The sequence below is a fragment of the Melanerpes formicivorus genome, unplaced genomic scaffold (genome assembly GCF_026170545.1).
Source record: "Melanerpes formicivorus ecotype bairdi unplaced genomic scaffold, bMelFor1.0.p_v2 SCAF_2, whole genome shotgun sequence".
NCBI classification, from domain to species: domain Eukaryota; kingdom Metazoa; phylum Chordata; class Aves; order Piciformes; family Picidae; genus Melanerpes; species Melanerpes formicivorus.
Genome location: NW_027142354.1, coordinates 33,034,989 through 33,050,664, shown reverse-complemented (window position 1 = coordinate 33,050,664; position 15,676 = coordinate 33,034,989). Strand labels below are relative to the sequence as shown.

Sequence of the window (15,676 nt, the reverse complement as noted above, 5' to 3'; positions counted from 1 at the left end):
TGCATCATGCGTTGAACACTACCAAAAAAAAAGAGAGGCTCATTTAATAGTTTTTCTCTTTGTTAGGAAATTGGAGAATTGCTGCAAATGCGAGGTAAAGAGTTTGGTGTTACCACTGGTAGAAAGAGAAGATGTGGCTGGTTGGACCTTGTGTTGCTTCGATATGCCTACATGATTAACGGATTTACTGCGTGAGTTTTGACAGCTTTTCTGGCAGCTCAACATGAAATGTTACAGATTACTGTAAACTACACATACACTATTTAGTAAATTCAGACTCACAGTGTTGATTTGTTGATTGATTTGCTACATTGATAAATTAACTGTCCCTCATTTTTCCTAGCATTAAATGTTTTTCTATTTGACATTTTCATACTTATTTTTCTCCCTTGTAGCACATTTTCTCATTTTAAATGAACATTTACATATCTTGGTGCTTACTTGATTCTTCGAGTTACCTGCCTTGTTGTCCCACCAATTTCAAACCAAAAGTTTTAGAAAGGCTTTAAAACCTGATACATTTTGTTTCAAAATAAGAAAGATGTAAACTCATCAACGTCTTCAGCAATACGTGTAAATGTAGGAATGGGCTGCCCAGGGAGGTGGTGGAGTCGCCATCCCTGGAGGTGTTCAAGAGGGGACTGGACGTGGCACTTGGTGCCATGGTCTAGTCATGGGGTCTGTGGTGACAGGTTGGACTTGATGATCTTTGAGGTCTCTTCCAACCCTGGTGATTCTGTGATACTGTGATACTTCAGGATGTTAATTAAAATGAAAAATACAAGCCTGGAACAAAGCTGCTATGAAATATCTAGTAGATCAAGCTGTGCAAATACATGCTGTACCCAGTTTTCCCTGGTTTTCTGGTCCTCTGTGATTTTTTTTAAAATCTGGAATAGGATGCAGCCAGGTATTTACAGAGCCGGTGTTGATTATTTTGCTGCCTTCACTGTAGGGTAGGAACATTTGGCAGAGGACAGGAACAGACAGCAACAGGCATCGTACTGCGAAATCATCTCAAATGAATGGTCGTCAAGTATTTTGGCAGCACCCTGACCACATTCTAACCCCTGAAGCTATGGCCCCGTCACTTTAATTAGTACCCGTTTGAATGCTGCCATTTTCTTACAGTACTGGATCTAAGGATGCAACAAAAAAGGCTGTTAAAGTTGTTGGAGTTTTTTGCAGTTTGGTGGGGTTGGTTTTGGTTGTTATGGTTTGTTTTTTGTTTTGGTCTGGTTTTGGTTGGTTTTGTGTAGCTTTTTTTTCAAAGTGATGCGAGATAACTGGATTAGTGTCTTAGGAACTTTTTTCTAAGGTAGGAGAATTAACTGCAATGTGCAGGAATCCATTTTTCCTGCAGTATATTTACATTGTGATGAGAGTTGATAGTTGTTGAACTTGTTTAACCTGAATAATGGTTTTTTTATAGATTGGCACTTACCAAATTGGATATCTTGGATGTATTTCCAGAGATCAAAGTTGGCGTTGCATACAAACTAGATGGTGAAATCATACCTCATTTTCCTGGTAAGACTACTTGTTTAACACTTGCAGATTTTGGTGAAATGTAATTTGATGCTTAAATCTATTTGACTTGTAAAGTTTGTCATCAAACCATTAATGTCTTCCCAAATGGCACCACAGACACCCTGTGCCACACCTGTACCCACATGTTAAAGACACTGGTATCAAACACTGCCATTTGTCTACTAGAAAGATGCAAAATGGTATATAAACCTTCTTTAATATCAACATTGTTACTGCTTTATCACTTTCTTTTAATACAGCCTGCATTACCTTCATGCAAAATTGGAAACTCATTTCACACTCTAAACTCAGTGTCTTATTCCTGCTATTGTATTCATCCCCTATTCTGGCAGGACAAGTCTTCGTTTAAATGTGCTTTGAAGCACTTGAGAGAATCGATCCAGCTGAAAAGCCAGGTTTTTCTCTCCCTGTGTTGTTTTTCTATGGTTTTTACACTGTGAACCCTTAATGGTCTACAGAGCAGCCATAAACCTGTTACATAATGGAAAAGAGGGAAAATGGATGAGGGAAGAAAGGAGTGAAAGCAAGGTGAAAGCAAGACTACCTTCTAATGCAGGACCAACATACATCAGCTTAGCATGAAAGAAACTATACCTCCTGAGGAGGACAGTGGTCATTCTAGTGATCATTTTTACCTGAAAAACGTATCTGTGTATTCAAAAATACCACAAAACATTGTTCACAGATAATGTGTCCCTTTCAGTTTGCTATATTAGAGATATTCCAGAAAAAATGAAGAACATAAACCAGTACTAAAGATTGGTCTTTCTGATTTTTCTGATGTGTGCTAGCTCAGGGATAGAGGCTCGTCACAGGCTTCAATTTTTCATGTGATCTCATCAGCAGAGGACTTTTTGTGGATAAGGAGATCAACTGTAGTAAATCAGCTACAACTCAAAGCAGGATTTATATAGTATAGAGATGTAATTATGAGCACAGGAATCACTGGTCTTCTGGTAGTCCTTGAAAATAGCACATATCTGTTAGGGAAATTCAGAAGGAGTTAACAAAAATATCTCCTGGTTTTCCATGTGCTTGAGGTGGTTCTCTTATTGATTTGCTCTCCAGTATCTTCAACCAAAAGTGCCAGTTACATTTTTGGTTGTAAACTGAATGACACAGCACACACTTTTATTCAGGAAACACAGAACTCTTGCACTAAACCAGTGAATGCTTTTCCCTTTTCAGACTCAGTTATTCTTGATCAATACCTTTATGAAAAAAATAAGGAAATTTGTGTGTACTTTGTACACATTGGAGATTGCACGTTTGAATTGAGAACTACTCAGTAAATGCTTCATCTGTAGCCACGTCACTAGCCTGGGGGCTCTTTGGACTGTCTTGCACTTAAGCCAGGAGGATCTTCTCTGAAAGTCCATCATTAAAGATGACCTAAGTAGATGGCCATGTTTTCCAGTGTAAGAGACTTCAGTGATTACTTTTTGTTTTCCATTCATTATGTCTCTTCAGGTGGGACCAGAATGTTGTAACAACTCATGAGGGTAGACTTTGCTCCCTGTATATGCCCAGCTAACAGGTGGCTAACCTTTGGTCATAGCAGCACAACATGGCTCACCTGCCTAACTGTAGTTTTCTTTACTGTATGAGTCTCATACAGACATGTAGGGAGGCTATGCAGGGAGAAAATTAGGAGAGCCAAAGTCCAGCTGTAACTCAAAACTAGCTGCTGCTGTTAATGACAATAGAAAATGTTTCTATAAACATACTAACAACAAAAGGAGGACTAGGGAGAAACTCCATCCCTTATTTGATGCAGGAGGAAATGTGAGAAAGGATGAGGAAATTCTGAGGTGTTCAATGCCTGCCTTGCTTCAGTCTTCAGCAGTAGAACTAGTTATTCCCTGGAGTCCCAGCCCCATGATGTGGGAGACAGGGAGGGGAAGCAGAATTAGGTCATCGCAATTAAAGAGGAGGTGGTCAGTGACCTATGCCACTTAGATTCACACAAGTCTATGGGGCCAGATGGGTTACTCCCGAGAGTACTAAAAGAGTTGACAGATGTGCTTACCAAGCTACTTTCCATTACTTCCAGCAGAGTGGTGATCAACTGAGTTAAATCCAGCTGGTGGCAGGTCACAAGTGGTGTTCCTCAGGGCTCAGTATTAGGACCACTTCTGTTTAACATCTTTATCAATGATCTTAATGTGCACCATTAGTAAATTTGCAGATGTGACCAAGTTAGGTGGGAGTGTTAATCTGCTTGAGGGTAGGGAGGCTCTACAGAGAGGTTTAGACAGATTGGGTCAGTGGGCTGAGGTCAATAGTATGAGCTTCAACAAGGCCAAGTGTCGGATCCTGCCCTTGGGCCACAGCAATGCTACAGGCTTGGGGAAGTGTGACTGCAAAGTTGTCTGGCAGAAAGGGACCCAGGAGTTCTAACCAACAAGTGGCTGAACAGGAGCCAGCAGCATGTCCAGGTGGCAAAGAAAGCCAGTGGCATTCTGGCTTGTATCAGAAATTGTGTGACCAGCAGGAGCAGGGAAGTGATTTTCACCTGGTACCCAGCACTGGTGAGGCCACACCTGGAGTACTGTGCTCTGTTTTGGGCACTTTAGTGTGAGAAAGACATTGAGGTGCTGGAGCACATGCAAAGAAGAACAACTAAGCTGATGAAGGGCTAAGAGAATAAGTCTTTTGAAGAGCATCTAAGGGAACTAGGACTGGTTAGCTTGACGAAGAAGAGGTTGAGGGGGAGACCCTATGACCCTGTTACAACTACCTGAAGGAGAGGTAGGTGCCCATCTCTTCTCACAGGTAATTAGTGATAAAACAGGAGGGAATGGCTTCAAGCTGCACCAGGGTAGGTTTAGGCTGGACATTAGGAAATTTTTTTTTTTTCTTAGAAAGAGTAGTTAAGCATTGGAACAGGCTGCCCAGGGAGGTGGCTGCGCCAGGGGAGGTTTAGACTCAAGGTGAGGAGGAAGTTCTTCACCGAGCGAGTCATTCGTCATTGGAACGGGTTGCCCAGGGAGGTGGTGGAGTCATCGACCCTGGAGGCGTTCAAGAGGAGATTGGACGTGGCACTTGGTGCCATGGTCTAGTCATGGGGTCTGTGTTGATAGGTTGGACTCGATCCTCGAGGTCCTTTCCAACCTAAGTGATACTGTGATACTGTGGTTGAGTCACCATCCCTGGATGTGTTTAAAGGTTGTTTAGATGTAGCACTTACTGGTATGGTTTAGTGGTAAACTTGGTAGAGTAGGGTTATGGTTGGACCTGATGACCTCAAGGATCTTTTCCAACCCGAACAACTCTATGAATTAAGAATTCTGGGTAGAAATTTAGTGGAAGCTGTTGTCTTAGCTATTTTCATACTTTCTTCCTTAAGTGTCAGGAAGAAGTTTGAGCTGAACTTCTGGTAAGCTGGAAGATGCTGACTGTCACAGTACCTCTGTGTTCCACACCTCTCTGCTACACTGCTCAGCGTTTGGCAGCATTTTCAGCACATATGCTGCTGGTTACTTATTATCCCTTTCCCTGCCATAAAAAACAAAAGGTATCTTTCTTCCCCCTCTGTGTTTTGGAGACCATTAAATTATTTCTGATGTCTGCATCTCTGCATGCTATGCACTTGTATAATTTTTCTTTTTTTAAACTTGCCACTTCAATATTTTGAATTTGATTTAGAAGAGATCCAGTCTGGGACTCTCTCTGGAAGGGTATCACTCCCCTCCCTACCCTCCCACTCTGTTGGAGATGTTAGTGATTTACCCTTCTTGTGAAAAAACTGTCTCTAGTTTAGAAGCATACATAGTGCCCACCATCTCAGGAAAACATGCCATATTTCATATATTGTTCCTTCTTCCAGATGGATCAGAGAATCATACAAGTCTCACTCAGGTTTTTTTTAGCTTAGATTCCTGTGGGCATTTCCATAATCTGTGAAGAAAGAACTGAAAATTACTTCAGTTGGTGTCATTGAGGCCTTTTGGTATCATTGGTCTTTTGCTATGGAGCTGGCCAGTGTATGCATTTCTGTTCAGTCATAGGTGTTTATGAAAGACTAATAAAACTGCGGGCTGCCTCTGAGTTGGTCAGTTTGAATGGCATGTGAAAGCTGTGGTCTAGTCCTGCTAATGCCTCCTGTCAGCTGACCTCGTCACAGACAGATAATCTCTAGCTCAGCAGACTTCAAAAACACAGATCTTAGAAAATTGGGAGATTATTTTCAGGCAGCTTTACTTTGTGCCTTTTTGTGTGTGTGAGTGTGTGTGTTTGGTTTGGTTTTTCTTCTTTTCTTTTTATGCTTTTTACCCTGGGCATCTACTGTAGGCTAAAGATTTAGGACACTGTGCTAGATACACCTTTTGTCTGACCTTACAGTGGTGCCAAGATGCAAATTTCAGCTGTTCTTTTGGATTTAGATGTAACATCACATCACTCCCTCTGCAAATTCTAGTACCAGACTACCAGATATAATGATACCTGCTTTCTCTGTATTTAATTCAGCTGTCAAGAAAGAAAATTCCAGAATGCCTAGAAGATAACTCCCCTAAGGGAGAGAAATCTAGATGGTGACTACATCTGTTACTACACTGAGCTCAGTTTATGAGCATATCTTTACCACACATCATCTTTTATCATACCTGCTGGAGGAAAATGAGTGCATCACTTGAAACAGCAAGAAATGTATCCCTTCTTTTTCTTTCTCTCTTTTGGAGATGTAAGGAATTTAACTCAGAGTAATGGAAGATTGTAGGCAAGAGCAAACTATTCAGTTCTGAGTGCTTTGAGCTTTCTCTGAGCTAGCATCATCAGAGAAGTTTTAAAATAAAAATGCCTGTGCATCTCCAAGCCTAGGTGTTGAATCACTTTCCCCCTTCAGAAAAAGGGAGGCTACCATCTAACTCTAAACCATCTGTGCTGCCTAGAGATTAGTTTATGGCTTTGCGCTTTGAATATAAGTATTCTGTTTTCCCAGTCACCTGGACAGCAGGGCAACATGTTGTTACTTCTGGTGACACTAAAGAACTTGCTTCTCCTTAGTCTCTGCGACCCAGCATCCTTAATGTGCCTGTCTGTCATTATTGATTCAGCATCATTTGCTTTAACCTGTGAACGTCTTAGTCCATAAACTGCATTTCTTCACTGCTACAGGCTTTGAAGTCCATAGGGTATAATACACTCTTTCACCCCTTACTCAAAATGTCTAGTTCATAAGGACTGTCCTTACAATGTTGGTACTGTTGAACTCTTGCCTGCACCAGAACAGATTACCTAATGTGCTGAGCCTGAGTTTGGCTATCCACACAGAGGAGGGTATTAGCTGTGGTTTTGTATTTGCACTTCTGCTGTGCCTCTTGAGCCTAAAACCCATTCCCAGATTGACTAGCTGTCTTTGCAGGAGTGACTTGATTTGAGAGATGGAGCCTACATGAGTGGTTACAGTGCCTGCATGACACTAGTTACAGTGCCTTTGGCAGAACACTGTCTTTTTCAGGAAGGCAAGAATGCCTGATGCCTCTTTTTTCTTTTTTTAAAATTGATACAATTCCACCATTTTGAGGCTTAAAGCTTTTGTTTTGCTATCCAGTGGGATTTCAGCACTAATGTTCAGATAATTACTGGTATGATTCAATTCCAGAACAATGTGCCTAGCATCTTCTTCAGTACTTGAATCATCACAGCATTCAGAGTTAATGGACAGCATTGTAGGAAGTTACTAAATGAAGGGCAAAATGGAATATATTCATTGCTTCTATTATGAGAAGTAATTGGAACAGTATTCATATACATGACGTGAGACTCCCCACTGGTTGACAGATTCATTGTAGACTTTTGGGGCAAAGGGTCTGTGGGCATCAGGAGTCTATTATGAATAACAACATCTTACAAGTATTTTATAATTGTAATTGCCTGCTACTACCAGCTCATAGCTAATTTTACTTTCACATCTCCAAATTCCCTCATAAAGGGGGAGTTGGACCTTGCTATTCGGTCAGAAAACAAAAAAGTCAGCATTTATAGGAATTACTTGTCTTGAAAAGTTGTTTCCTGAACTAAAAATGTTGTGGTTTATGCAAAATATACATGTGGGACTGTGGGTGCTAGAATTCCTAAAGTCCTGGTAGTGGGTAGTTACTGGATGTTGTTTATTTATTTCTCTCTGCTTATGTTTTCAAAACAGAACACTGAAGTACCTTCAGTGCCAGTGTTACTTTGAGTTACCTTACGCTTCCTTCTGTAAGAAGAGAATAAAAGCCTTTACAGTTGTGTGTTCAGTGGTAGTGAATATAAAATCCTCGTTGACATACTGTTTTTGCTTCTGTCTGCTTCTCAGCCAACCAGGAAGTCTTAAATAAAGTAGAGGTTCAGTATGAGACACTCCCAGGATGGGATACAGACATATCAAATGCAAGGACATTTGACGAGCTGCCTGTAAATGCACAAAATTATGTTCGCTTTATAGAAATGGAATTGGGTGTTCCTGGTAAGTAAACCAGATTTTATTGGGGAGTTGGTTTGTTATTTAGTTGGGGGGTTTTGTTGTTTGTTTGCTTTGTTTTTCCTGCTTCATGAAACCTATTTTGTATTTTCCTTAATGAACATTGAAAATACTGAAAAGTAGTTTGTAGCTGTGCTTATTGTGAGGTATCTGGTGATACTTGTAGTTATTGTTTTACTGCTTTTAATCTTATTGCCTGGAATTGAAAATTGAATATGCATTCTTTCTTTATAACTATACATACGCATTCTTTTTTTTATAACTAACTGAAGTGTTTTTCAGATTGGCTATAATAGCTTAGTTCTGCTAGTATTGTAAAGTCAGTATATTAATGTGATTAAATATGTGACAGTAAGACTAGACTAGACTAGAATCAACCAGGTTGGAAGAGAGCTCTGAGATCGAGTCCAATCTATCATCCAACACTATCTAATGAACTAAACCATGGCACCAAGCACCCCATCCAGTCTCTTTCTAAACACCTCCAGTGATGGTGATTCAGGAACAGTGTGGCCAGCAGAAGGAGGAAGGTCATTCTGTCCCTGTACTCAGCACTGGTTAGGCCGCACCTTGAGTCCTGTGTCCAGTTCTGGGCCCATCAGTTTAGGAAAGATGTTGACCTGCTGGAACGTGTCCAGAGAAGGGCAACAAAGCTGGTGAGGGATTTGGAGCACAAGCCCTATGAGGAGAGGCTGCAGAAGCTGGGGTTGCTTAGCCTGGAGAAGAGGAGGCTCAGAGGAGACCTTATTGCTGCCTACAGCTACCTGAAGGGAGATTGTAGCCAGGTGGGGATTGGTCTCTTCTCCCAGGCAATATGCAGCAGAACAAGAGGATACAGTCTCAAGCTGCACCAGGGGAGGTTTAGACTGCATGTTAGGAAGAAGTTCTTCATAGAAAGAGTGATTGGCCATTGGAATGGGCTGCCCAGGGAGGACAGATCCTAAATTTAAAAATTTATCCTATGCTTCCTTATAATGGATGAGCCTGTGTTTCTGTGCAAAACTAGGAATTGGGAGGTGATTCAAATTGTTACTTTTTTGACAGTTTCTAACTATCTTTTTTTTCCTGTGATCTGGAAAACGGATTTATGGCAGCTTCAGAACAGTTCCTGCTTTTCTAAGTTACTGATACATTCTTGCTTTGAGAACAACAGTTTTCATTGCCTAATGCACTAACAACATAGTCAGTGTGGTACTTCAGATCTTAAGCACTTAAGAAGATAAGTTTGTATCTTAAGGTACAATCTGATCTTGCTTTGTGTTACTTATACTAAAAGCTTGCTTTTCTTTCCTGCAGTTAAATGGATTGGAGTAGGGAAATCCAGGGAATCAATGATCCAGCTGTTTTAAAGATTTCAGATGCATGGAAGAAAGCACACTCCTCAAAAGACTGCTCATTCTTAAATGCATTAGTAGCCCGCAAAGCAAAGATGTTGGAGAGATTTTTGCATGGAAAGAAATGCTAGAATCAGTACCCCCAAATCAACTGCTATTCCTGAAGGAAACATCAACATGAACCTATATCAGTCCTTATTGAGCTGCAATTTCCAGGACACTTCTCATTGGTGTTCAAGGTGCCATCTAGATTTTCTTTTTCTTTACCTAATATTTACTTCATAAGGTAATTCCTGTTTGAAAATCTAAGGTAGCATTACTTTCATGACTGTTTGTCTTTGTTATCCTCTCTCTGCTTTTGGCGGTGTTACTTCCCTGAAATTTTAGACAGTAAAAATAATGCAGTTTTGCACAGATAGTTTTACATCCTCATTATTTGTATTCCTAAAGCTGTTGTATTCGTAATGACTGCTCTTGTGAGAGATTAAAGAGAGGAATTCTGATTTTTATAATGCTATAAATGCTGTCTAAATTATTGTGTGATCTGTTTTTAAGAAAGGGTGTGATGCCAGGCTGTTAAGAATGTCCAGGGTTTTTTAGCTCTATAACACAGAAAACTTCCTCTTTGTAACTCACAGAGGACACTCAAGTGTTTACCAGGGAGTGTGCCCAGGAGGTTAGAAAGTTGATATTGTAAAAAGTTCTTTTGCGACTATTAAAGAACTGTTCTGATTTTGAGTTAAGTTTTATAATGTTACTCATTTCTCTTCTGGTATTTTAAAACTGCACTTCTCTATTCCAAGACGCATATCTTACACTGTTTCCCTCATTAAATGAATTATATTTAGTAAGAAGTCTTAACATTTTTATGCCATTTAAAAATTCCTTTCTGCATAGCCAGTGGAAGGTCTTTTTCTGGAGAACTGGCAAAGCAACAGACATTTTTGTAATTACAAATTGAAGATGCTTTAGAAATAACATTTAAAGCATTAGACATACTTGCTTTAAACATAGGGGAAATAACAAGTATTCACCTCAAGACATATGACATTTTGGCTTACGAGAGTTGGGAAATGTTCTACAATTATTTTAAGTTATAACCATTGCCATATATTCCAAAGAACCTGATTTGTTTTGGCAGCAACCCAATAATTACATATTCTCCTTTCAGGTTTTTTTGAGAATGACTTTGTTTTTACATGCTATACTGTGATATTCATGTGCTTCCTTTTCCAAAATAAAACTTACTTTGTTTCCTAAAACCAAGTTTGTATCAGTGTGGGGCAGTAGTTTTAGATTTCAGCTATGCAGATTAAGATTTATTTTTTAATGCAAAATAAAAAGATACGAGGCCTTCCAGATTGTCTTGCTGCTGTCGAGGTGTTCAGCACAATGTTTGTTCTCAATACACATCAAACAAAATTGCTTATTATAAGGGGAGGGGCCAGAAGGTTGAACTATAAAACTACTGATATTTAAGGAGCATTTTCTGATGGATTATTTTCATCTGACAGCAGTTTACAGATTACCCATGTTACTTGTATACTCTGTGGAAAAAGGAGATAGCTTGGTGCTGAAAATTGGTAGATGGTTTGGGAGACATTTGTGTGAGTAATGCATGCAAAGATCATTCTCCTCAGCATTAAAACCCAAACAACTTCATACTCTATTTTTCTTTTTCCTTGGAGGGGATGAGGCTGTAGTTTTACCATCAGCCTCACAGTCCAGAAGGGAACCATAGCATCCCTCCCTAGCTAAAGGACATCTTGAATTAAATTATCTTCCCAATTCCTTGATTAAGAGAAGGAGGGATATAATTATGTTGTGGCAGGTTGAAAATTCCCCCCAACATTTAAATTTGCCAGACCAGCCCAGTTGTAAGCAAATGAAACTGTATTTACAAGCAAAACTACAATTGACAATGAAGTGCAATGAATATGTATAAAATACAGCTATTTACAATGGATAAACAGCATAAGAACCCCCCCTAGCCCAAAAACAGGGGAGCTGCTAATATCTTCTCCCTCCTTGCCCTGCTCCTTACCCCCTTGGACACAAAGGGAGAAGAGAAAACAGCAGAGATGTTAGAACTTAGCCAAAACAATGCAGCCAAGGTCAAACAGAAGCCAGCAGAAGCACAAAGTTAGTATCTCCCAGAGCAAAGAAGCCAAAAGAGAGACTGTTTTCATTAATAGCTTATGTTTGTTATCTGTCCAATAGATTGTTTAGTGCTTACCACCATTTTTCTTTTTACACCCAATAGTGATTTATTTAGATTTTACCACTTTCTGTTCAAGATCTGTGGAAAATGTTAAAGGTACAGCCTAAAACTACCACATATGTAAAACATATAAATGTTTAGAAGGAAAATGTTCATTTAGAAGGAAAAAAAATTTACTATTTTCTAGGTGATAGGGGAAGTTTACCTTACATTGTGAACAATAGGTAATAGTTACTAAGCATTCTTGTCTTCCTGTAACTGTAGGAGGCACCAAAAGAATTTGTACTGTCAGTGACACTGCCAGCCACGGACTAAGGGCTTAGCTAGTTCAAGGAGTAAGGAAATAAATAAATGAGGGCATGCTTTCCTTCTACAGTCAGTGAATCAATGAGAGCTTACAATGTAGTTGTTTCTGTTCTGCAAGCAGAGACCTTCAAGTTCAAGGCCTGTTGAAATTCTGCTGTTGCAGCTCCAGTGTATGAGCTACTTTTTTTCCCCAGTTGAGAAATTAATATTCTCAGATACAAAACAATACAAAACACCTGCACATTTAAAGAAACAATCCAGGATTGTCTTGGATGCAAGTGTGACTTATGTTCTCTGCCTTCTTCTAAGTTCAGTTGAGCCTTTTCTGATTCTTCCACTCAAATACAGGCCTGCAAAGTTGGAAAAAACCCTCCTACCAGTACCCTCCTCCAGATAATATTGTGATCTAGGATCTGTGTATTTTCTCTTGTCATGTGGAACAAAGCATCATTCTCTTTAAATTTCAGGTGGTCAAGCTTGGCATCTGTAAAGCTTATTCTTTTGTCCCTGGATGCCAGTTTTGCCTAGGCTTTCCTGCAGTGAATTCTTGGCCGGGTGCACAAACACTTTCCTGTTTTTGAAGAACGGTTATGTCCTACCAAATTCCTCCCACCCACTTCCAATGCTACTTTTTCTATCTTTTACTTCATTCATTAATATGGGGAAATAGGCTGGGAAGTGTTACCACCAACCTGAATGTTGTGGAAACAAATATTTACAGAGATTGTTGCAAGCATTGCATGCTCTGCTCTTGAAACCATGCTGTGTTCAACTATAGAAGAAAGAGAAAAAGAGAGAGCATCAGCATGTTTAGCAGGGGCAAAGTTAAATGGCTTTGAAGGCACTTGTAACTACTTCTCTGGTCAAACTTCCCTGTTCTGCTTTGTTTCTCCCTTCATTAGTCATGAGTCTCAAAGGCTTTTGGGTGCCTGCCACAGGCTAGAGGTAGGCTATAATAAAGAAAATGTTTATGCTTCAATGACAAGCATGTAATTCTCAGGCCTTTCCTGTATACTCCTTCCTTCTGTTTAGTCTCTTCTGTTGCTAGCATGTAAGGGGAGAGGGTGGCAGCATAGACTAGTAGTTGAATTGATTCTCCTCCAAAGTATCCTCCTCCTGCTAATGGGATGTTGTGTTCAGGAGGCATGGATACCTGTTATACCTAACAAGGCTGATGACAGACAAGATATTTTGATCTCATGCCATTCTTGCTGCCACTGAAATATTTACGAGGTTGATTTCTCCTAGGCTTGGGCTGTACTGCAGTATTTAATAGCCCTTATGTCCCTAGGGTTTAGTCAGTCTCCTTTACTAACTAACAGGAGGGAAAGTGAGGGCTGATTAGCCTTTCCATTTGTATTCACATATAATTGGGTTTTGGCATGTAGCTAATGGACAAAACCTTCAGATAAAGTGGCAGACAGATAATGTTGATGTAATGTGTGACAGCTGCTTTTGTCTATCATCATCCTGGAAATCTTTCTAGTAGAAGAAGATAGTTTCCTTTTGCTCTCACAGCCAGCTCTCTTAATGAAACATAATCAAAGGTTTGGCTGGTTCAGACAGATTAAAAGGCAAAATATCTGGGAATGAAGATATGGGGCAGCTCTGAGTTGTCTTCCACCCATACTGTTCTAGTATTTGAAACAGAGAAACTTAATAAACCTGGTGGTATAGTAATCAAGTGTACTTTGGTGCCTGACAGCTTTGCCTATTTAAGGCAGACTGCTGTGCATGCATGCAGATAATGTATTATTTCCAAAGACTTAAAATTTGACACCATTTTTTGTTGGTCAGAGTGTTACCTACAACTGATTGGACATGTCATCTTTAAAATACTCTGCGGCAAACACATTTAAATATTTTCCAATCTACTTTAAACAGACAATGTTGATAATGTTGAATCCTTAATATTCTTTACTGCTGCTCCAGGAATATTAATTATATCAAAGCAATGTCTTTCTTACAGTATGTTATGTGTTTGTAGTGATGAATCAATTTGTGCATGCATCCAGCTATTTACTCTCTAGCTCTTTCAATACACAAAACTGGCATTTGCTACAGTGCATTTGAGTAACTATTTTTCGGTAACAATCTGCCCAAGTACAAATAGTTGGCCTTGTTCTCATTCATTGGTTGCCTTCTGTGTAATACAGAGGGAACTGGGATACTTGAGGAGTGGTGGTGATGGTGGTGGAGAAGAGGGTATGACTTTGGGGGAGAGCTGGCAAAAAAGTGAGATGACTTCACTTTTTTTCTCAGTGCAATGTAGGGATAGTTTGTTTACAGCAGAGCGAACCTGCTTAGTTCATCTCTTAGGCTACTCTTGACAGGAAAACAGCATGGATTACTTGGGTTGAGATATGGCAAGCCAGATGCTGCATTGTATGAAGTTTGTTTGTACCAGTCTCTGGTGGTTTTTTGATTATTTTTGGAAAATGCATGTACTTCCTGAGAGTGAATTGTCAAAGTCAGGTTGGAATGGAGTTTCAGCTTTGTAGTTCATTGGAGCCAGTTGCAGTTTACAGAAAGATCTAGGCAAAAAGCATAAATCATTCTGTAATCTCATGCTGACATATGGTATGTAAATACCATGATCCACCCGAAGGGTAGCCAGCATTATAAATGTACTTTCTAATCTCCTGCTGAAATGAGCACTCAGTATAATACAGCTGTAATCTAATAGATATTAACAGCCTGAGAATGTGCAGTAAGACCTTAATAATTCAGTATTGTTCAATTGGCTCTGTCTGACTTGTAATTAGCATGCTAAGGGTTGTGCCTTTTGCAGTCAAGCAACTAACTTCATTAGTTTAATATTACTAGAATTTTTAAAGCCCTGGCTTCCCAACAGAAGTAGCTTATGACATTGAAAAGCATAGTTAACATTACCTATATTTTGAAGTTTATGTGCAGTGCAACAGATTTTCATAGAGGGGGGGGAAAACCGCACAACTTCTTTTCTGTTAACAAAAAAAGAAATAATTCCCATTCTAGATTCTTACCCTCAGATCATGCAGCACTCTAGGCATAGCAAAAAACTTCTGGATGTAATTTTGGTTTACTCTGCCTGGATTCTCTTCTTGTTCCTCTTTTAAGACAAAGTGGGGAAAAAAATTAAAATCATTGTGATGTTGCCCACAACATGTATAAACGGGGAAGGCTTATTCCACAGGTCTTACACATTTACTTTGGAACACAAGTGTGGTGTATTGACCCTGGCTGGGGGCCAAATGCCCACCAAAGCTGCTCTGTCACTCTCCTTCTTAGATGGACAGGGGAGAGGGGAAAATATAACAAAAGCCAGTTATTAGATAGAGACAATTTAATAATAATGATAAGCAAAAGCAATAGACCATGCAGAAGTGAAAGCAGAGAGGGAGGTTAATCTCTGCTTCCCATCAGCAGACGGTGGTCAGTCTCGGGAAGCAAGGCTCTCTATGCTCTGGAGGACAGACACCATGAGCAAATCTCCCAACTGCCTTCTTTTACTTTGTTCTTATGTCTGAGCTGATGTCATATGGCATGGGGTACCCCTTTGGCCAGTTTGGATCAGCTGGCTCAGCTGTGTCCCTTTAGCATACTCTTGGGGTGGGGAAATGTTGGAAAAGCACAGCCTGGGTGCTCAGCTCAGCAGTAGCCAAAACATTGGTGTGTTATCAACATTCAGCTACAGCATTGCAAAGTACAGCATAGAAGGATGCTTTGAGGAGAATTAACTCCAGCTCAGCCAAACCAAATACAGCAAGCTTGCCCAGGAGCTCTTCTAGTTGCATGTGTCTTGTGGACCTGCCCTAG

At 40.0% G+C, this 15,676-nt stretch overlaps 1 protein-coding gene across 1 annotated transcript in view; it reads left to right on the top strand.

Moving 5' to 3' along the window:
* ADSS2 (adenylosuccinate synthase 2) overlaps positions 1-10,710 on the top strand; it is a 43,334-nt gene extending 32,624 nt beyond the window's left edge. Inside the window, exons 10-13 of the mRNA XM_068155594.1 lie at positions 67-191; positions 1,433-1,530; positions 7,853-8,002; positions 9,314-10,710. Coding sequence (XP_068011695.1) covers positions 67-191; positions 1,433-1,530; positions 7,853-8,002; positions 9,314-9,366 — 426 coding nt within the window. The 3' untranslated portion in view covers positions 9,367-10,710. The remainder of the gene's footprint in view (positions 1-66; positions 192-1,432; positions 1,531-7,852; positions 8,003-9,313) is intronic.
* Positions 10,711-15,676: the final 4,966 nt, after the last annotated feature.